A 23666-nucleotide genomic window follows, 5' to 3' on the forward strand; every position below is an offset into this window, starting at 1 on the left:
CCTGCTATCTGCAGGTCACCAGGCTATAGTGCAGATATGTTGCAGTTTGCACCTGAGAGGGGAAGGCTTATGGTTTCTGTCTCAAAACACATCCACATCCCAAGCAGACGCTTGTCTATTCCCGAGTTTCTGCAGGGGACTAGGAAAAGAAGGAGACCTCCCAAGAACACAGTGCCTCTCCCTAGGCAAATGTAGAGACGTGCAGCCTCATCACAGGGGTCAGCCAGGCCCCATCACAGCAGAGACCAGCCTCTGAGGCTGGGCCTCACACAGTCACTGCCCAGCCACCTTCATACTTCCTGTCCCACTCAGCCTCCTATCTGCTCCTGACTCCAACCCCCTATCCTTCTGGAAAGACCATCCATAGTCAGACATTTTCCTCTCTTAGATCACCTTCTACTTGGCTTTTTCAAAAGAAAATCCAGTCTGAGCAGTTAAAAACACTGTCTGCTCTTTCGAGGACCTGGGTTCGAGTCCCAGCACCCACATGGGAGCTCACACTGTAACTCCAGTCCTGGGGGGTCTGATGCCCTACACTGACCTCTGCAGATACTAGGCATACATGTGGTCACAGACGTACATTCAGGCAAAACTCTTATATGCATAAATATAAAAACAAGTACATTTTTCACGGAAAATTAAGTAAAATCCTTGCTTTAAAATCATTTACTGCTCCATGGCACAGTCCTGTCTCCTCCCCGTTTCTACATTCCTAAACACACATGTATTGGATTTTTCTACACGTTCCATCCCTCCATATTTATGACATATTAGGCGTTTTTGGCAGCACTGTGAACTTCAATGGTGGCATATATCTGGAGATCAGAACTGCAGGTTCCTTTATTTCCCTTTCTGAACCATGCAAAGGGCTTTCCGTTTAAAAAAAAATTGGATATTTTCTTTACTTACATTTCAAATGTTATCCCCTTTCCCGGTTCTCCCACCCCTGAAACTCCCTATCTCATCCTCCCTCCCCCTACTTCTATGAAGGTGTTCCCCCACCCTCCCACCCACCCACCCACTCACTCCCGCTTCCCCGCCCTTGAATTCCCCTACACTGGGGCATCGAGCCTTCACAGGACCAAAGGCCTCTCCTCTCATTGATGCCCAACAAGGCCATCCTCTGCTACCTATGCAGCTGAAGCCATCAGTCCCACCATGTGTACTCCTTGGTTGGTGGTTTAGTCCCTGGGAGCTCTGAGGGGTCTGGTTGGTTGATATTGTCGTTCCTCCTACGGGGTTGCAAACCCCTTCAGCTCCTTCAGTCTTTTCTCTAACTCCTCCATTGGGAACCCCTTGTTCAGCCCAATGGTTGGCTGCAAGCATCCGCCCCTGTATTTGCCAGGCTCTAGCAGAGCCTCTCAGGAGACAGCTATATCAGTCTCCTGTCAACATGCACTTCTTGGCATCCACAATACTGTCTACATTTGGAGTCTATATATGGCCTAGATCCCCAGGTGTGGCAGTCTCTGGATGGCCTTTCCTTCCGTCTCTACTCTACACTTTGTCTCTGTATTTGCTTCTGTATTTTGTTTCCCACAAAGGGCTTTCTTGCCCACAGAAGATATAGCATGCCTGGCCCATTTCCCCTGGAAGCTTCCCCTGGCCTCAGCAGGGTTGTAGATCTCCCTCTGCATCCACAGTTTACCTTCCCATTTACAATGCTGAATAGTAACTGCCTACCTGGCCTCAGATAACGCTCACTAAGCAATGAGAAGGTAAGAACTGGCCATTGCTGTGTTCCCAGCACCTGGTACAGTGCCTCCAGTGCAGACAGACAATACTCACTACACAGGAGGTAAGAAAGGGAGGGGACAAGCACAGCCCAAAGTCAGGGTCTGCCCTGTGCTTCTGCTGCAACAACTCTAGGAACAGCCAGATGGTGCTGACTGTCCAAGAGAGACTCCAGGGACCTTCTCATTGTCTCTCTCTAGGGAAACTGAGTCAGGAGTGCCACAGAAAGGATAAACTAAGAAAAGAATGTAGGGTTCCTGGTGTCCATGACTTACGACCCAGGGTGGGTCAAATACAACCCTGTGGCCTTGGCGATGCCCAGTATCCTCGCTGATGCCTGACTTCTCTTCCCTGTGACCTCCAGGGGAGCTGTGTGATGAGGTGATTGACTACTGTGTGCCCGAGATGAACCTCTGTCAGCACGAGGCCAAGTGCATCTCCCTGGACAAAGGATTCAGGTAAGGCCCGGCTTCATGCTCTGGCAGAGAGCCCTGAGGACTCTCCCTCCAACAGCCTGGGTTTGAGTCCCTGGGTCAGGTAGTGTCTGTCACCCCCTGCACAACCAGTCACCCGTCTTCCTTGCTCCTGTACTCATGCGTGTCTCTATCTGGCCTATACCCAGGCCTGCTCATGTTTCCCCAAGTTGCTTTTATCGTTTACAGTTTCTTCCTCTCTGGATTCTTCTAGTGATAGAAAAGGATGAAGAGGTGGATATGCCTTCTCTTCCTCTTCCTCTTCCCCTCCCTTTGCCCTCTCATTCTCTTCTCCCACCTTCTCCTCTCTTTCTTAGCATCTCTCTCCTTCCTAGAGCTGAAATAAGGCATCCACAGAAGGAACCATCAGAGGTAGCTTCACCATCCTAAGGGTGTCTGGTCACCTCCCCAATGTATAGCCTTCCTGGTGGTCCCTATTTCCCCATGGCCACAGAAAGTTTGCTAGACTATGGCAGCTGTGGGAGGGAGGAGATGGGACCGGGAGTCCTGACTCAGTTCAGCAACACTGCCCTGGGTGAAGCTGTCTCCTCCATCACCAACAGCAACAGAGAACCACGTGAGCAATTTCCAGTTAGGAGGAGGCAGCCCAGGAAGCACACCCAGTTCCTGAGCCCAAATGTATCTTGCCATATGTCATCTCTTTCTTTCTCTGTGTGTGTGCACATGTGTGTGTGGGTGCACTCAGCAGCTTGGCATGTGTGCAGGCCACATGTTGATGTGGATTGTTGGCCGAGGGTTTCTCACTAAGCCTGAAGTTTGCAGCGCCGTGGCTGGCTTTTATGTGGGTTCTGGGGGATATAAACTTGGGTCCTCAGACTTACACAGCAAGGGTTTTACCCACTGAGCCACCTCCCCCAGATCTTTTCTGTCCTTTCCTGTGAGGACATCATGGGCTCATTGCTCATCTCTAAGGGGATTATTGGAAGAGGTGTGAGGCCTGTGGCTTTGCCAAGATAAAAGAAACCACAGCTTCTCTGTGTGCCACCCCATTCACGTCTACCTGTCTGCTTGTGCCTCACTGAGATATGCTAGGCAGGAGTTTCAGGAGGTGTGGTCACCTGAGCAGACCCCCAGACTCCCACCACCCCAGGATCCAACATCAATTGAAAGCTTCTATTTACTAAATACAAGGCTGTGTACTGCAGGTGAATGAAACTGTGTGACGTGCAAACTGGAAAGAAGAAATGTGCAAAATTCAAACCCAAACAGAGATGCCCAGACTGTCAGGCAAAGGGCTTTAGTGTGCTAGGAGGGAACAGTGAGAGGTGACTAGCCCTCAGCTATACAGAACAGAGGTGACTAGCCCTTGGCTATACGAATGGGGAGACAAATATTCAAGATCAATTAAACAGCGAACCTAGAGGTCAGTGGCTTTGAAACTGGTCAGGGTGAGTATGGACACAGAGAGGTAGAGATGCTAGATTTCTGTCCTCTGACTCTTGTTCTGAAAACCTCACCCTGGACTATAATCAAGGGCCCTTGCATCTGGGACAAGATAGGAAAGAAAGGCACCAGCCAAGCTTTCCTTGAGTCATCTTACTTATATGTCCTGTCTCCCAGGAGACAGTGTCTCAGAAAGTCTGGAAGCCAAATCAGTAATGGTAGTATTTATAATCAAATATATTCAAAACAATAGTCTGTTCTCCCAATGAGGCATTTTATTATTGTGTCTCCCTCCTGATATCAAACACCTGATGTCCCACAGCCTAGAGGGATACTAATAAGAGGCAGTGATACAGTCAGGGTGACCTTTGCTGATCCTTGGAAACACTTTAATGAGGTCTCAGTGTTAGGCAGATCTGCTCAGAGGCCCTGAAAATAATAACGAAGACTTGTGTACAATGAGAACTCCATGCAGTACCTACTCTCAGGAGCACGTCAAGGTTCCACCGGAGAAACCGGGGCCCTCCCAGTGAATACCCAGTGACACACACCCAGCTGCCAGGGAACCAAGAGAGAACCAAGAAGGGTTTGTAAGTCAATCCAGGTCTGGCTGATTTCTCAGCTAAATCCAGATACTCCAGGTGTCCCCGGCCCAGGGTCACTAGATCCAACACAGACTTTACACATTGTCAACATGGCAGATATAGCAAAGTGTTTGAAGACAGAAAGAATTGAAGTGGCTCTACCTGCTGCCTCTGTAATCCAAGAAGTGTTGTATAGACCCTGCTATAGGGAGTAAGGCCCTGAAACCAACATTTCATGGAAATGTGTGAAGAATGTAGTGTCAAGCCCCACCCAGGCTCCCTGAGTCAGAGGCTCATTTTTTTTGTTTGTTTGTTTCTTTCTTTGTTTGTAACCTGTTTCACTGTGTAGCCCTGGCAGTCTTAGAGCTCACTCTCTAGACCAGGATGCCCTGGAACTCAGAGATCCACCTGCTGGGATTAAAAGTGTATGCCACCACCACCTGGGTACATTTTTTCTCTTAAATAGCAAAGTCTTTAGGTGTTTCGTTTCATCATGAATACCTGAGAAGAAGGCCATGCTGATAGAATTCTGTAGGCACTTCTGCCTTCAGACCTCCACCACTGGGTTTGGAAGAGAGGGTAGCTTCCCTACCCGTTGTTTGCCTTGGACTTCATGCTTTAAAAGGTTTATTTTTGTCCTGTTAAGTGTTGGGTGGGGGTGTTTGCACATTGGAGATGGTTGGTTAATTCCAGGCGCTCTCCAGGGCTCTTTTGGATGCAGGTACTGCAAACTCAGGTGCCTGCCAAGGCTGGGGTGTTCGGTTTCATTTTAAAATATATTTTTTAGATCATTTACAAAGTAATGGGCTTCCTTTCGACATCCTTATGCATACACACCCATCATTGTGCCCTGACCACATTCACCCTTCCCACCCTCCTCTACCCCTCTGCCAGGCTCAGTTTTACCAGCAGCTGAAGTATTGAAACAAAACATATTCCCATTCTCAGCTTTCTAGTTTGTTCCTTTAGGAAAATGGCTGACGTTATGGTGGTAGACATTTCTTACATTTTTTAAAGATTTATTTTTATCTTATGTATGCATATATATATGTACACACACATACACACACACATATGCGTGTGTACACATATATATTCTGATGAAATGGTTTCTACAGGGTTACCATATCCCTTCCATTATCTTCCCTAGCTGTCCTACCTAGCTCTGGGGCAGTGCTGGGGTTCTACCTAACTCTATCTTCTTCTTCTTTCTTCTTCTTTCTTCTTCTTCTTTCTTCTTTCTTCTTCTTTCTTCTTCTTTCTTCTTCTTCTTCTTCTTCTTCTTCTTCTTCTTCTTCTTCTCCTCCTCCTCCTCCTCCTCCTCCTCCTCCTCTCCCTCCTCCTCCTCCTCCTCCTCCTTCTCTTCTTCTTCCTCTTCTTCCTCCTCCTCTCCCTCCTCCTCCTCTTCCTTCTTCTTCTTGTCAGGTCCTGAGAGTGCAAGCTAAGAATTCAGAGCTCTTGTTTGCCCTGAACTCCCTGCCTATGCCCTCTTGCCCTTGGGCTTGGATAGGTGGCATTATGACTTTTACTCTGCCCAGAAGAATTGAGCTGATGGGCCAGAGAGGTGCACTGGCTTTGCAGGAGGGAGAGGGGCCAGTGAACAATGTGTCCATGTATGTTTGTAAGGGTGCCTTAGCTCTGGGCGCTCTCAGGTCTGTTTCTGTGCAGGGATTTCTGTTTTGTGTTACCTCAAATAGATGAGCCGCAGACTCACATTCTGTCTACATATAGCCTTAGTTTTGGTGATAGCCAAGTATGGAAGGGCTGTGGACCCAGTGCTCTCTAGGGAGGTCTGGGCCAGTGACTGGGGCCTGATGGTGGACAGCTGCTTCCATCCTGTCATCTGGGAAACAGTAGCTTTTCAACCTTGCTATCTTAGCTTGAATGTCTGAACAAGCAATAAAACAAAGGCAAGGGTAGCACCAATGCCATCTTTTCCTTCATCCTCATTGCCATCATCTGGATATCTCACTGTCTGACTTTACACAATGTTCACTGCACTCCAGAGTAGTGGAGGTTGTTGAAAAGCCGTGGCTTTGAGAGAATATGGAAGAAAGAGAAGTCACGAGTGCCAATACACCTAGAATAGCATCTGACACACTAGATGTAACTGTCATTCCTGTCACTCGATGAGGCTTTGGGGAGGTGGCCTGAGTGCTCTCTGAGTGCTGCTTTGGATAGGGCCCTCTCCCCTGCAGGCTGCTAAGGATCTGATGAGATGGTCCTTGAAGATGCTCAGGTGGGTGTCTGACACTAAGGACACCTGGGATGTCAACTCTAGGTAGAAGGAACCAGATGTGACCCAAATGCTGTGGGATTCATCCCATGCTCCCAGCATGGTTCTGGAAACAGAACTTGTCTCATCCCCTACATTACTCTGAGAGCAAAGGCCATGGACCACAAGTGGAGCCCAGTAGCCAAGGGTGGCCTGGTGAACCCTTAAGGAACTAGAAAGGGAGGTTTGGCAAGGGAAAGCACAAGAGCACCTGTAAGCAAGCTGACAGGCCCTGGGCTAGCTTCTCTTTGCCTGTGTTCCAGGTGCGAATGTGTCCCTGGCTACAGTGGAAAGCTGTGTGAGACAAACAACGATGACTGTGTGGCTCACAAGTGTCGCCATGGAGCCCAGTGTGTGGACGAGGTCAATGGCTACACATGCATCTGCCCCCAGGGCTTCAGGTACAACAGAGGAGCACCTCAGAAGGAAGGTAGCGTGGTCTAGATGGAAGGGGGAGACAGGGTTGCAGGCCTCCCTGCAGCTAGCCAGGGCAGCTCGATGCAGAAGTTGGGCTTGAGTCCAAGCTCACAGTGTCACATGTGCACGATTCTACCTAATGCAGGATGCCACCATCTTGAAGTCTACCTTGTGGGTACTTGGAGACTAACAATGGTGTGGCATCTTAATGGCAGGAAAGATGTGAGAACTGAGTGTAGCTCCATGCTTAGCGGGCCTATGAGCCCAAGTTCCGTCCCTAGCACCAAATAAGAAAAGACAATGAAAAATGGTGGTAACACAGTAGAGCATCTGGGATCGGCTTCTGGAATTGGTGCTAGAAGAAAGAAAGGTCAAATCAGAGGCACTGGGCACTTGGTTAGATGTCAGTGGGGTACATAGAAGAAGCCGCCTAAGCTCCATTTTCCCCTCAACCTGGACTGGAAGGGTTAAACATGGGGTTGCAGGAAACTGGGGAGCAGGGACCATACTTAAAGGGCACTCAGACAGAAATCAGTACACGATAGATACCATGAATATGAAATATGCAGATTAACTTTAACATAGACTCCTTCCAAGAGAGTGAGCCAAGAAAGAGCTGTGAGTTCTCCCTAGCTCTCAGTGAACCTACAGAGACAGTTCAACAGTGGTAAGAGCAGGCGCAGGCTGGAGAGATGGCTCAGCACAGCAGTTAAGTACTAGCTGCTTTTCCAGAGGACCTGAGTTCAATTCCCAGCACCCACATGGCAGTTCACAACTGTCTATAGCTCCAGTTCCAGGGGAAACAACACCGTCACACAGACATACATGCAGGTAAAACACTGAAGCATGTTAAATTAAGATAAAATAAAGTAAAATTAAAAAGCTAGGTGGTAATGATGGACACCTTACCAGCACTTGGAAGGCAGAGGCAGGTGAATATCTGGTCTATAAAATGAGTTACAGGACAGCCAAGGTTATTACACAGAGAAATTCCTGCCTCAGGAGAAAAAAAGTCACATTGGCTTTGTGGTTAATAGGTTAATAGCACTCACTGCTCTTACAGAGGACCAAGTTACATTCACAGCACCCGCATCAGAACCACCTATATCTCCAGCTCTGGAAAGATCCAACCCCTCTGGCCTCTGTGGGCACAGGCACTCATGTGCACATATGCACACACGCACGTAATTCAAATTTATTTTTTTAAATAAATCGTTTTCAATAGAAGAGTCACATGGTAGCTCAGCTACAGTGTTCTTTCCATCTCCAGAGCTCCTCATGCCCTACAGAATTCTAACCCCAACGCCATCAACAACTCAACTTCCACCACCTCCAACCCCAACACTGTCAACAACTCCCCACCCCCACCCCCTGTAGCACTGACCGTCCTATTCCACCGTCTGGCTCTGTGGACCAGCTTCTCCAGGTACCTCATGTGATTAGTCAGGTAGTGCTGGCCTTTATGGCTGGCCCCTCTCACCGAGCACAGCGCTCTCAAGGTCCATCCCTGTGGTTGTAGGTATCAAAGCTCCTTCCTTGGTAAGGCAGAATCGCCCTGCTGGCCAGCTGTGCCATGTTCTGTTTATTCACTCAGCTGTACAGACTCACCTCCGTCCAGTCTGATGACTCTGAACTCTTCACGCTAATCTGACTCATTAATTTTTGTTTTTACATTTATTATTTATTTATTTATTTACTGTATGTACATGCACACTTATACAAACACACACACACACACTAACATACACACTTACACCACACTACTCTTATAGAAATCAGAGGACAGTTTGTGGGAGTCAGTCATTTCTCTCCTGTCATGGGGACCAGGAATCAGACTCAGGTCATAGGCTTAGCAGCAAGCACCTTTACCCACTGAGCCAAACTGTCTGCTCTGACTCATTTTGGGGGGAGGGGGTGAAGGGGAGGAGAGAGAGAGAAAAACTGAGAGAGAAACTTAAAGAAAGGGACTTGCTCCAGTTAAGAGGCAAGGATGGAACTTCCCACTACAGCTCTCCTCTTTATTGATGACTATGGCTGTCTCCTCTCTCCCGTCCCCTCTCTCCAGTGGGCTCTTCTGTGAGCATCCCCCACCCATGGTTCTGCTACAAACCAGCCCCTGCGACCAGTACGAGTGCCAGAATGGGGCGCAGTGCATTGTGGTACAGCAGGAGCCCACTTGCCGCTGTCCCCCAGGCTTTGCTGGACCCAGGTGTGAGAAGCTCATCACTGTGAACTTCGTGGGCAAGGACTCTTATGTGGAACTGGCCTCCGCCAAGGTCCGGCCCCAGGCCAACATCTCCCTGCAGGTATATATGCTCTTCCCCCTCCCGACTTGGAAGGAGCGAGGCTCCCTCACAGTACAGCTGGGGTTTCCCAGATCATTAGCAAGCCTGACTCTTCCCAGAATATGAGCTTTGCAGGAGCTGGGCCAGAGTGGTCCATAAGAAGTCCCCGGTAAGTCTTACAGCAGGCACCAACTCCTCACTAACCCATTCATTCCTTAAAAATCACTCCTGCAACTATCATATGCTGAACAATGGGTACCCAGTGCTCTGTAAGGCCAAGCAGCAGGGATGATAAGGAAAGAGATGTGGCTGCTGAAGGGGCACAAAGGAGACATGCTCCTGGCCTAGAGGGAGGAATCAGAGAAAGCTGGCCAGATGCAAGCAAGAGCTAAGCCAGATCCAAAGCTTATGGAGGACTTTGCCTAAATTCTGGGGAGTAGGATAAGAGACTGGGGTGACCAAGCAAAGGCATGGGCCAGAGAGGAGCTAGCTAAGAGATCTGCATTTGCAAAGGCATAGAGGCACAGGCAAGCAGGACACAGTCAGGGAATGGGAAAGCATTTAGCATGAACCAAGTTGTTTTCTCAACAGCTTAGGCCCAGGACAATTAGTAGCCCAGGCATTTGCTGGGTGCTCCTGGACACACACAAGGGCTCTGTGACCCTAGCCAAGTGATTGAATCTGGAGCTTCTGTAATTACTCAGCACCTGTAACTATTAATCTGTAATTATCTTGGGCACCTATACACAGTGGGCCATGCTCCAGACCCTGGGGCTGAAGATCCACAAGAGGATCCTCTCCCTGCAGAGCCTGACCAATGGGCAGGGCTGCACCGTCGGGGTGGATGCTGGCACAGTTAGGAAGCCACCACCCTTCCTGCTCTCTTCCTTCCCCACCAGAACAGCCCCGCAGTGTTCCAGACACCCAAATGGGATGTACCTGTGCCCATCCCGCGGAGACTCACCCAGGAGCCAGCTGGCCAGCAGGGCAGCTTGTACGAAAGCCTGGCTTCCAGCCTCAGCAGCAATCCTAGAATTCTCTCCCAGAATCCCCTGTAGAGCTTTCAAAGTATGTTTGCCCACAAAGGCTAGAACTGACTTGCTCTGGGGTGAAGCCCAGACAATGGTATTGTTCAGATTCCCCCAGTTGGCTCTGAACACATTGCTTGCTTCGTAGGATACACTGATGTACGCTCTGGTCTTTAGCCTTTGTTTACAACTATTATATGTTTGATACTGAGAGACAGGCTTCAAAGGAGGCGGTACTTTGTTGGATCACATCGTATCCTAGTGGAAGAATCAGATTAGGACTGGGGCCTTGGATGTGCATAGATACAACCAGCCCAGTTTACACACACACACACACACACACACACACACACATGCACAGCCACAGATCATAAACATTTTAAAGAAAACTGCCACTATACTAAACACGTATGGACACACTGAGCCCCTGCCGATACGTCCAGCCCACAGCCCTCTGGCCATGTGTAGCCAATGACAGCTATGAATATGATCCAGACAAAATCAGAAGCTTATTTAAAACGTGAGATGTTTTTATTTGTGAATTCTTTTATAAGCTGATTGCACAGTTCTCCGGCATGAGTTTGTAGATGACAAGGTTACGTCACAGTCTCAAATGGTAGAGCATGACAGTCACCACATGCATGACAACTATTACCATAGCGGGTTTTGTCCGTCTCAGGTATCGGCCTTCATCTGGAGCTAATGGAAAGCACATGGGAGGAGCACAGGGCTTCAACGTAGATACTCTTCTATGTAAGGGGTGCTCAGGACCTGAGCACCCTGGAGGGGTCAGTGACCCTGATGTTACAGCACACAGTACTGCTCAATGCATATTTGTCTAAGCAATTAGCTCAGCTAGCATTTGCTGGAGTATAGACTTGAGACTTGCCTTCTGCACTTGAAAGGCCAGATGGGGAAAGAGACATGGATTTGAATTCTAATCTGCTCTATGCTCCAAGGCAGCCATCTGAAGAGGGTGCTAGGCATGGGTCAGGTGAGGTTGGAGCTTGGGTAAGTCCTAACCCACACACCCTGATTGCTCTCCCCAGGTGGCGACTGACAAGGACAATGGCATCCTTCTTTACAAGGGAGACAATGACCCCTTGGCACTGGAGCTGTACCAGGGCCACGTGAGGCTGGTGTATGACAGCCTGAGCTCCCCTCCAACCACGGTGTACAGGTAAAGACCTCCCCCTCTTGGCCACAGGATCCGTTCCTACAGAGCAGATACCAGGTGACTCTGGGGCCTCCTGTCCCACACAGACACAGCTCTCACACAGTGGCAGGTGGGAGGGAGAAAGGTGCTACTGGAGGCAGAAGCAGGAAAGGAAGGCAGGCCCATGTGGGAGATGACACCTCATTACCATAAGATAAATGGCCAGCTGGCTACTGTGCATGGAGCCAGGTGCTCCAATGGAGATGAGGCTGCTTAATGAGGTGCCCTTTTCAAAATGTCATCCTAATCTTTTATTAGTTTAAGAAAGAAAGCAGGACGATTAGCATGCAATTCAAGGAGAGGAAATTCAAGAGCACCCAGGGAACAGGACTATGCTTAAATGACTTTCAAACTGTCCTGAAAGACAGTGCTTCCTACACCTAAGTCTCTTTAAGTCACCCTGTAGGTTGGGCAGCTTGCTACAGCTGTAACAAAATGCCAGAGGCAACCAACTTATAAAGAGGGAAGGTTTCTCTTGGCTCACAGTTCTAGAGATTTCAGTCCATGGTCATTTGGCTTCGTTGCTTTGACTTTCTCATCATGGTGGGAAGCATGTATTAGAGTAAGCTCCTCACTTCATGGCAGCTGAAAAGCAAAGAGAGAAGAGGAGCCCGGGGTCTCATCATTCCCTTCAGCCTATGCCCCTCAGTGAGCAGAGGGCTTTTCACATAGACCCTATGTCCTGAAGGTTCCACCACCTCCCAGCCGCACCACAGACTCTGGACCAAGCCTTACACATGCAAGCTTTTAGGAGACACCTTAGACAGCAGACTGGAGCATGTAGTTTGACATGACTGCTGTGCAGTGGTTCCCTCGTGTGCCACTGTAAGCCGACACTAGGCCTATCACTCTCTCCAGCCTGACCTGAGAGCCACCTCATACAGACAGGCTCACTCACTCTAAATGTGTCCTGCTGTTTAGTAAAGGACGCAGTGAGCATCCCTCATCCAAGATAACTTTCCAGAGTCAGAAACCCCGTGGTGCCCATAAGTTTTCAGTATTTAGACAGTCCTCATCTACAAGGTAGAATTACCCTGCTCAGGCCCAGGCCTCTGTGTCTCCTCTAGCAAATCCAGTTTGAAAAGTCTTGGTTAAAGCCAGAGGGATGAGCTGGTGACAGTAGTGAAGGCCTTTAGTTCCAGTGCTCCACAGGCTAAGAAGTATGTGCGAATCTCTGTGAGTTTGGGGCCAGCCTGGTCTACATAGTGAGTTCCAGAACAGCAAGGGCTACCCTGCTTCAAAAAAGCTAAATAACCAAACAGCAGTCTGAGCTGGAGGGTATAGCTCAGTAGAAGGGTGTTTATCTAACTTGCATGCAGCCCCTGAATCCAGTCTTCATATCACACACAGACACACACACACACATACACACACACACACACACACACATATGCCCACACATGGTAGGGTGGGAGATGGAAGCAAGGGAAGAAGGAATCAGTGATTCTGAGAGCAGAGTGTAGTCCCTGAGGTGACGACACCTAGTAATGTGGTAAAAATACAGAAATACACATTTTTTCAGTCCTTTCCCCAGAAGAAATGAATCTGAAGCTACCAGGGAGGGGACAACAAATCTGTGTTTAAGGAATCCTTCAGGTGACTCTCATGCATGAGAAGAAGAGGAAAGAAAAGAAAAGAATTGAGATAAGGCCTTCCTGTGTAGCCCCAGCTGGCCTGAAACTCACTACGTAGACCAGGCTAGCCTTGAACACCCAGAGATCTATCCTCTGCCTCTCTGCCTCTCTGCCTCTCTGCCTCTCTGCCTCTCTCCCTCTCTGCCTCTCTGCCTCTCTGCCTCTCTGCCTCTCTGCCTCTCTGCCTCTCTGCCTCTCTGCCTCTCTGCCTCTCTGCCTCTCTGCCTCTCTGCCTCTCTGCCTCTCTGCCTCTGGAATACTGGGATTAAAGGCATCTGCCACCAAATCCAGCTTGGTGCATACATTTCAGAAGCAGGGCTTTATGTGTGAGAGTTGGATCTTGAAGGGAGACACTTGCATGCATAGAGAGAACAAGTAGGCGGCTGTGTTGGTCGGGACTGTAGCAAAGACAAGAGTACCAACCAGAGCAGAAGGCTCACAGTGGAAGATGGGGAGAGACAAGGCCAGCCTTGGAGAGTAAGACAGAGCAGACACGAGATCTCCTAACGTCTTTGTTTCTGAAATTGGTGACCTTAGACCAAGTGGGAAGGACAGAAAGTAGCCTGATAAACTGTCTGACTTGTGTTACTTTGCAGGTTAAAGGAGTGTCTCCCCTCCCTCCCGGCCTCCTACCTATGGCACTAATGGGCATTTCCTAGGGTGCTGTTTGGTGTGGAACAGTGCTTGACAAATGAGCCGTGATGTGGATCTAAAGGATGGAGGGAGGAGGGGTGAGCTTCCAGAAGCAGCTGAGCTCGGTGCAGAGTGAGGAGTCTTCTGGAAACACAGTGCTGAGTTAGGGACCAGGAAACCATTGCTACCTCCTGAAGCTGCCACCAGGGAGCTGTATGAATGCATTGTGTCCACTAGGAAGGTGGCATGCCCTTGGAAAGAAGCAAGTGATGGGCCTCCAGGCAGATGATTGGATTCGCATGTCAACCCTGGTGGCAGAGCTACCCTTCAGCACATGACCATAAGGGGCTCCAGATTCCAGAAATCCCAAATGAAAAGTGATTTTATAGGACAGCTCATGTATGTTTATATCCACATCATCTAACAGCAATTTTAGTGTGTGTGTGTGTGTGTGTGTGTGTGTGTGTGTGTGTGTGTGTGTTTAGTTTTTTGAGATAGGGTTTCTCTGTGTAGCCCTGGCTATCCTTGAACTCACTCTGTAAACGCAATTTATAATTCTAGCTTGCCTGTATAAAAGATACACCATCCAGATATTTTATTTTCAAGCCTAGACTGGGCAGGTTTGGAGCTGTTCTAACTCATTCCCCAGCTATAAAGTCCCTTGTTCCTTGCTGTTCTCCTGGCCACGTGTTCATGATCCATCTCCTCCTATGGCGGCCTCCTCCACCTCAATCTTCTCTCTCCTCCTCTCCCTCTCCCTGCTACCTCCTCATTCGATCCTCAAGTCCCACCGCTCTCCCTCTACTGCCCAGTCACAGACTCTGGCCTTTTATTGACCAGTTAAATTGGAAAGCAAGGTTCCCATCGCATCACTCGGTGTATACGTGACGATCTGCTCATGGGGGCAGCCACATCTTGAGAGCCAGAATTTAGGATTAGAATACAAGCAGCGTCAGATCAGCACACTACACACTCTGTAGGCCAGGCTGACCTCAAACTTGGAGATCCACCCACCTCTGCCTCCGAGTGCTGGGACTAAAGGTGTGTGCCACCACCACCTGGCAAGCATATACAATATTTTTAATAATACAGTGTTTTTATTGCAACTCATCACATGAGGTCATGTGTGGAATTTTCTACTTGTGACATCATATTAGGACTCTTTTTTGGGGGGTGAGTCTTTTGCATTTTGATTTTTTAGATAGAGGGATGTTCAACTTGTAGTGTCATCTCTCACTTGCTGACTTACTTGGTAAACATCTAAGTGTGGGGGACATGAGGTTAAGCATCCCCCACACAGAAGGCACACATGTTCATAGACAGTGGCTACACAGGCCTCCCTGGAGGTTCTCCAGCCTGCTGTGGGGACACTTGTGATCAAGGAGTAAATAGCTCTGTTTGGAAGCTAAGGGAGGGCGTTTCCACAGGGCAGGACGGGAGATGCCCTCTGTGAATGCCATGCTACTCAGCTGACAGCAGCTGAAAGGACAAAAGGCTGTTCCTCAGAGTCACTGCAGTGACTTCTTGCCACCTGGAAGGCCGTGTCAGTCTCAAATGAAAGCCAAGCCACCAAACCAAAGCTGACCGATTGGGAGAGCTCTGTCCCCTGAGACCCCATGAGCTAGCCCCATGAAAGAGTGAGCTGCCAGGGCCCCTGCAGGCTTCATCCTTCTAGAGCAACTGGGTTCCAGGGCCTCCCTCGGCCCATCCTCGATGCTGCTCAGGACCCCCAGTAGTCATAAGAAGTGAGGGAGTATGTCAAGATGCTGCTGTAGGCCACAGGGCAGACACTTCAAGCCCAGCTGGGTCTTTCCTGCCCCAGGAAAGGCCAGGCCTTCAGTATGGACACTTACCACGGGACTCCTCTACCCACAGGGCCAGGGGCCTTCAGGAAGGGCATCTAACCAGAACCTCAGTGGGTGGAGTTGTGAGATAGGAGCTATAGACTATGAAGAAAAACTGGGAAATTCAGTGTTTGGGGGGGCTATTTCTTAGCTTTTTTAAGGTTTTAAGGCTCAGAACTCCATGCACGAGTCAGCTCTACCTGGCAGGGCGCGTACCCTGGCAGTTTGAGTTGCCACCATCACTGCCAAGGTCCTGGTCCCATCTGATCCTCACACATGGAGTAGCAAACCATCACCACTCTATTTGAGGGCTGGGAAGCCTGATTGCTCAGAGAAATCCCGGGATGGGAAGAGCCTTGGACACAGGATAGGTTTCCATTAAACCCACCCTCCCATTGTGTGGCTGCAGGCTGTGGTACTAGGGTGCAGGAGTCAGTTGCCAGAGTAGGGTCCCTAGGCCCAGGCTGCTCGCCTAAAGAAATCACGGGAACTCTTTGTTCCTGCAGGGCTCTGTCGCCACCTATTGGCCACTCTTGGCATTGAGGGGGGGGATGACCACCTGGTAATCTTTCTTGTACAGTGGCCTGCAGTCCCTCCCTTAGCTGGGAGACATGAGTTTAAGTCCTGACTCTTCGTGAGGTACTCTAATTCCCTAGGCAGTGAGTCTCTTGTTTCCAAATGAGGAAAGATGTGGCTCCTGCCTGTGGGCTTGTTAGGGTTAAATGAAGGTCTTCAGCTCCCGCCCTTACTGCATGGCCCACCCACTGCCACTGCTCTCATAGAAGACGCTCTCGGTTCCCAGAAGCCATAGCATCCAGCTCACTGTAACTGTAGTTCTAGGACCCAACATCCTCTTCTGGCTCCAGGAAGCACCAGGCATGCAACTGGTGCACAGGTCCATGTGCAGGGGCTCACGTGCACGCAAACACTGGAGAGAACCGTGGGCCCCTCTGGCAATGCCTGTGGCCAGGGCAGCCCTATGCAGGAGCCCTCCAGCCTCAGCTACAGCACTGCGGCCACGGCTACTGTCTGGGCCCAGTGGACAGTCAAAGACTCTCAGGCCCTCGTCTCCCCTGACATCCCCAACGATCTCTCTAGGAGCCAATCACTGATCACCTGAGCTTGGCAATGCAGCATGGGCATTTCTCTTAGAGCAAACAGAAGGGTTGGGCTTGGCTTTTGTTCTTACCATCCTTCTTGTTGTTGTTGTTGTTGTTGTTGTTGTTGTTGTTGTTGTTGTTAGCAGTATAGCCTTTTTCCCACTGATATTTTGATTTGGAAGATCTTTGTTTACAACTTTGACAGAAATCTCTGTTTGGTGTCTGCGATTGTGAGGGCAGGCATGTGCACTCCAGGGCATGCTTGTGGAGGCCAGGGAACGACGCCGTGTTTCAGTCTTCCCCTGCCACTTTGATACTGGCTGTCTTGTTTATTCCTGTATATGCCAGGCTGGCTGACCTGTGACATTCTGAGGGCTCTCCTGTCTCCACCCTCCATCTCTCTGAAACTTTGAGACTGTAGATACACACTACTGTGTCTGGCTTTACGAGGATTCTAGGGTCAACCTCAGGTATTGAATGTAACACATCTCTTTGCCCTCCAAGCCATCTCTCTGGCCCTTACACCTTTTTTAAGGGCAGGTAGGACAGGCAGACAAAGCTGTCCTTGGAGCCAGAGGAGCCCAACACTCCTGGGGCAGAGAATTGTAACTGCAGCCCTTGTTACCTTGATAGCTGCTGTAAGCACTGTCTCCAGCCTGGTAGTCCTCAACCATATGCCGACGCCTCAGATGGCCCTACAGAGCTCAGGAAGGAACAAGGGAATGGCTTTAACAGCCAGGAAGGAGCTAACAGTGCTGCTTGCTGTGCCAGAGTATATCCAAAACAGGAAAATAGCTACCCTGACTACCTTGACCCTTGCTTGGTTCTGGAAGGAAAGAAAGAGAAGACCACACAGCGGAACTCTGGCTTCATAGCTGCTTCTGATAGAGAGACTGCCTAATGCTCACCCAAGCATGAGGCCTGGCCTCCAGTCTGTGGTGCTATTAGGAAGTGGCCCATTGGAAGAGGAAGTGAGGTCACTGGGGGGTGGGGGGTGGGGGGACTTACAGGGAACATTGGCACCTTGGGATCCAGCCACTTCTTTCTTGCTTCCTGGTCACCAAGAAGTAAACAGGACTCTTTCAAAGACTGGCCTAAAACAGCTCTGGAATGCAACCTTTGGAACTGAGTTCCCAAATAGCCCATCCCGCCTTTCAGTTATAGGTCCCAGGAGCTCAATTACCAGGATAGCAGCAGCTCTGGGGTGGTCAGGGACACAGCTACATAGTTTTGCACATGCACGAAGGGAGGGCTTGGCCCTCTTTCTCTAACCTTGATACTAATCAACTTGCCTGCAAGAGGGCAGCATCTGCCCTCATTCATGACTCACTCGGTGCAGTAGAGATGCTTCTGACCCATCCACGCAGCTTGATGGCTGCTCAGCTCCCCATCACTGAACCAGACACCCCAGTGTCTCTCAGCTCCTGCCTCCATCCCTGAACCAGATACCCCGGTGTCTCTCAGCTCCTGCCTCCATCCCTGAACCAGATACCCCGGTGTCTCTCAGCTCCTGCCTCCATCCCTGAACCAGATACCCCGGTGTCTCTCAGCTCCTGCCTCCATCCCTGAGCCAGACACCCTGGTGTCTCTCAGCTCCTGCCTCCATCCCTGAACCAGACACCCCGGTGTCTCTCAGCTCCTGCCTCGCCCTCATTTTCCTGCTGCTTGGCTAGACTATGCTCAAAAGTTGGTCGTTTGATTTAGAGGAGATGTGTGGGCTTCGTGATTTGTTTCTAGTCCCCAGCACCTAAGACCATAGAACTCAGCCCTCAGCAGAAGCATGGGTAGATGGATAATAGACAAGCGGGTGGAGAGGAAGGAGCAAGAGTGGACAGGTCCATGAGGAGGAAAGGGGAAAAGAAGAAGGGAGTTTGGGGGGGATGGATGAAAGAGTGACAAATGGCTACGGGTTTTTTGGAGGACTTGTGTGGATCCCAGGATCAGAGCTACAGTGAAGATCACCAGGGTGCGGGCTGTGGCGGGTTCTTATTGTCAATGTTCTCTGTGTGCGTGCACGTGCACGTGGAGGCCAGAGGAGAACCTCAGGTATGGTTCCTCTGGGGCCGTCCATCTTTGGAGGCACCATCTCTCACTAACTTGAAACTGACTGCCAGGCTAGGATTGCTGATGGATAGTGCTGCCCCTGGCTTTTTCTGGGGGCTCTAGGGATCTAACTTGGTGCTTTCAAAACTAGCACTTAGCCCCTCGTAAATAGCACCAATATCACCAATATCACACTCCCCCAATAATTTGATCACCCAATAATTCTGGCACGTTACTCTCCCCCATGTGGGGGAGGACACTGAGATAGGGGACTTCTGTGATTGGCTATTGTTCTGCCCAACAGTGAGAGGATGGGGAGCGGCCTCCATCTCTGTCCCACCTGCCAACCTGTATAGTACCTGCCATTTCCCTCGGCTCTTCTGAAGTGCCACAGCCATGGAAACTCCCCCTGCTGCCTGTAAATCAGTGAGAATCCCAAGGAGACTTCAAGATGAGAGAGGCTCTCCTGTCCACCAATGAGACAGATCTACAGACTCCCCAGGGAGCCCCTTTCTTCGTGTCCCCAAAATCCTGTAACCCACCACAGTTCCCTCCCAGGCCCTGCCACTGAAAGTGTTCCGGGAGAAACAGAACTTTGGAACCAAAAGTCTTGCCTGTAAATCCTATCTCTAACATGTATAAGCTGGATGACCTCAGACAAATCACATCATCTCTCTGGGCCTCAGTGTTTTTATCTGTAAAGTGGTTATCTGGTACCTAATTGTAGAATTATCAAATAATAGAAGTGAGTGTGTTGGCACTGTACACAGCCCAGGTAAGTCCTGCTCTGTCACAGATGAGCTGGGGAAGGAGAGTAAACAGCCCTGTCTCCCTAAGCTGCCAACTCTGGAGTTCAGGAATAGGGATAAAACTCGCTTGGCACACAAGACCCTCTTTCTTTAGATGCGGCCTGCTCAGAAGTGGTGGTAATATAACGGATTCAGGAACAAGGACAAATTGCTGAAATCTTTTTTTTTAGGTATTTTCCTCATTTACATTTCCAATGCTATCCCAAAAGTTCCCCCCTACCCTCCCCCCCCACCTCCCTACCCACCCACTCCCACTTTTTGGCCCTGGCATTCCCCTGTACTGGGGCATATAAAGTTTGCAAGTCCAATGGGCCTCTCTTTGCAGTGATGGCCGACTAGGCCATCTTTTGATACATATGCAGCTAGAGTCAAGAGCTCCGGGGTACTGGTTAGTTCATAATGTTGTTCCACCTATAGGGTTGCAGATCTCTTTAGATCCTTGGGTACTTTCTCTAGCTCCTCCATTGGGGGCCCTGTGATCCACCCAATAGCTGACTGTGAGCATACACTTATGTGTTTGCTAGGCCCCGGCGTAGTCTCACTAGAGACAGCTATATCAGGGTCCTATCAGCACAATCTTGCTAGTGTATGCAATGGTGTCAGCGTTTGGAGGCTGATTATGGGATGGATCCCTGGATATGGCAGTCTCTAGATGGTCCATCCTTTTGTCTCAGCTCCAAACTTTGTCTCTGTAACTCCTAGATTGCTGAAATCTTAACAGAGAGTATGTGCATTTCATACATGCTGAGGGGGAAAAAATCCCATCATACTGGAACGTTTTCTCCCAGATGTTTCTTTGGGCAAGGCTGAAGAGTTACTTCAGCGAGATTGACGGAGGAAATGGGGTATTTGAAGGGGCAGCATCTTCTGAGAGCAGGTGTCCAGGTGGTGTGTGGGCGGAGTCAGCCTGAGATGATGAGCTAAGGATAGCTTGCCTACTCTGAAAATCCGGGGCAAGAACTGAGCAGCCGCTGCTAACATGCATACCTTATCCTTGCGGAGGTCAAGGGTCATGACATGAATACCTTATCCTTGCAGAGGTCAAGGGTCATGACATGAATACCTTACCCTTGCAGAGGTCAAGGGTCATGACATGAATACCTTATCCTTGCAGAGGTCAAGGGTCATGACATGAATACCTTATCCTTGCGGAGGTCAAGGGTCATGACATGAATACCTTATCCTTGCGGAGGTCAAGGGTCATGACATGCATACCTTATCCTTGCGGAGGTCAAGGGTCATGACATGCATACCTTATCCTTGCGGAGGTCAAGGGTCATGACATGCATACCTTTCCTTACATCACTCATAAAAACTGGAGCTGAAAGACAAATAGAAGTAATTGAAGAGGAGCATGGGTAATTCGGCATATTTTCTGTTTTTATTTTTGCAACTTCTGTAACTCACAGTGGTTTCCAAATGAACGTAAAGCAGGACGCAAGCCGTGTAAATCCAACTTCAACCCGGTGCCTGGCCACGGAGCGCTCTTGACCTCTGGCTCTCTTCCTTTCTCTCCTGTCCAGTGTGGAGACGGTGAATGATGGCCAGTTTCACAGTGTGGAGCTGGTGATGCTAAACCAGACCCTGAACCTGGTGGTAGACAAAGGAGCTCCCAAGAGCCTGGGGAAGCTGCAGAAGCAACCAGCAGTGGGCAGCAACAGCCCCCTCTACCTTGGAGGTAACGCTTCCCTGTCACTCCCTGGCCCCACCCCCTTCACCTTTCTGGCTTTCTGTGTCTGCACTGATACCCAGGCCTGACTGATGCTGGGGTCTCCCTAATGTCAATCAGGGAAGACTTCCTGGAGGAAGTGACGACAAAACTAGTTGCTGAAATGGGGAACAGACTATGGATAGTTGCTCATAAAGGGAAAAGGGTAGACTTCTGTGGGACTAGCAGGTGGGTGGAGGTGAGGAGAAGTAAGAAGAAGATAGAAGGGTGTTTTGCAAGTATTGGGGCAATGCCCCTCTGCTCTACCTCTTAGACATGGCAGGAAGCACCACACTGAGGTCAAGGTCATGCTGTACAAAGGGCAAAACAAGAAACCATACAAGCTGCCTGCCTAGCCCTGAAATGAAGCCCGAGGCTGATGGGTCTTGAATTATATGCAAAAAAGAAAAACCAGCTTGGGGGGGGGGGGGTCTGATCGGGACGCGGTGGGAAAGCACTTCCCTAATGGGGACAAACAGTGGCCACGATTCTCTCCCCCAGAGACACATTCACACAAAGCCACCAAAGCAGTTTGTTCAATGCAGATTTCTCAGACCTCAGCCCAGGTGTCCCCAGCCAAGGGCTGGCATGGACCCAGGGACTTGCACTTTGGACAGTCTGTCCAGATGCAGGGGACACAGAGTGTTCCTGGCCCAGACTCATCTTAGGACATAGCTGCTCCATAAGGAAGAGGGTTGTTCCCCTCCCTGTACCTGTTCACCCTGGGGCGAGGACAAAACTGGGCACTTTTTCCAGGCAACATGGGGCCTGCAGAGGAACTGGCAGGGAAGGAAGGACAGAGAGGAAAGCTGGGGTTTTGTTTGTTTGTTTGTTTGTTTGTTTGTTTGTTTGTTTGTTTTTGAGACAGGGTCTCCTATAGCACAGGCTGGCCTCAACCTTCACCTATAGCCAGGGATAATGGTGAACTTTTCATTCTCCCACCTCTACTGACTAAGTGCTGGGATTGCAGGCATGCAGCTCCCATGCTCAGTTTATGCAGTTGCTGGGGATTGAACCCAGGGCAGCATGTATGCTAAACGCACGGACACACACACGCACACACACATGCACACGCACGCATGCACACACACACACGCACACACACACACACACACACACGCAATTAAGCTATCTGCCCAACAGTAAAAGGAGAGAGAGCACACAGAGTCTGCAAAGAGCCCCAGGAAGATACCAGGGTAGCACAGCGGGTGATAAAATGGTCTGGAAACCTTGAACCCCAAAGCTTCATAGAAGCAACATGATTCCCTAACCTTAACTCCTCTCCAAACTGCAGCTCCTTTGATGTGGGCTTTCGAACAGGAACTGGGGCAAGGAGCGCCTCAACCTGGTGAGGACAGGCATAGCAGGGTGATCTAGTGTCCTCCACCCATGCCATGCCTAAGGGGAGGGCCTCAGTTAAGCCAGGGGGACTGTGTGGCAGAAGGTGACAGATCTTCTCCCTTCTCCTTTGAAAGCTCAAAATACAGACTCTTGCAGAATTTTTTTTTTCTGAATTTAGAAACTGGTGATAAGTTGCGTTTTAACAGTTCCAAAGGAAGGACACATACACATCCCTGTGAGGATAAGGCCAGGGCTTTGGCCTGCTAACCCTGAGCTCTGCATGGTGACTGTAGTCAGGTGCTGTGTGTGCTCTCCCTCTGGATGAGGCAGTGTCCTCAGGCCTTCCCAGCTTTCTCCCTCCCGCTCCCGCAGGCATCCCCACCTCTACGGGCCTCTCAGCCTTACGCCAGGGTGCAGACAGGCCGCTGGGCGGCTTCCACGGCTGCATCCACGAGGTGCGCATCAACAACGAGTTGCAGGATTTCAAGGCCCTCCCCCCACAGTCCCTGGGGGTCTCTCCTGGCTGCAAATCCTGCACTGTGTGTCGTCATGGCCTGTGTCGCTCCGTGGAGAAGGACAGCGTAGTGTGTGAGTGCCACCCGGGATGGACCGGTCCGCTATGTGATCAGGAAGCTCGGGACCCCTGCCTTGGTCACAGGTGAGTCCTGAGCACAAGTTGCCCTGCCTGCACGTAAGGAATGGACACTGATGGGTGCTGGGAGTTGTGGTCCTACTATGGATAGCACAACTGCTTAAAATGCCAAGACGCAGGGCTCCTACATCCAAGCAGCATGGCTGGCTTGGTGTGAGGAGAGCTTTCTCAAAATATCTGTCACCACCAGGCAGCCCTTAGGACCTGTGAAAGCCACTGCCAGACTCTGTACTGTGACTAGAAAAAGCTGTCTTAAGGGAAATAGAACCCCAAACACAGCACAACAAAAACAGAAGACAGAAATTCCAGCTCCTGTGAACGCTACAGTGGACTAAGTCCGCATAACAGTGCATGTCGGAATCACGTTTAATGGTTCAATCATCCATTACTCAATCAACAAATGTTTATTAAGGGCCTACTATATGCGGGGCCTTGTACTAAATACAAGAGTCCCAGTATGCCTAGAAATTGCATTCGGCCAAAAGT

General features: G+C 49.9%; 1 protein-coding gene across 1 annotated transcript in view; it reads left to right on the forward strand.

Annotated features, from left to right (window-relative positions):
- The window catches only part of Slit3 (slit guidance ligand 3), a 587052-nt gene that overhangs the window by 555848 nt on the left and 7538 nt on the right, over nt 1–23666 (forward strand). The window contains exons 29-34 of the mRNA NM_011412.3: nt 2099–2192; nt 6734–6871; nt 8953–9193; nt 11250–11380; nt 21003–21157; nt 22901–23186. Coding sequence (NP_035542.2) covers nt 2099–2192; nt 6734–6871; nt 8953–9193; nt 11250–11380; nt 21003–21157; nt 22901–23186 — 1045 coding nt within the window. The remainder of the gene's footprint in view (nt 1–2098; nt 2193–6733; nt 6872–8952; nt 9194–11249; nt 11381–21002; nt 21158–22900; nt 23187–23666) is intronic.

This window comes from Mus musculus, chromosome 11 (genome assembly GCF_000001635.26).
Source record: "Mus musculus strain C57BL/6J chromosome 11, GRCm38.p6 C57BL/6J".
Lineage (NCBI taxonomy): Eukaryota > Metazoa > Chordata > Mammalia > Rodentia > Muridae > Mus > Mus musculus.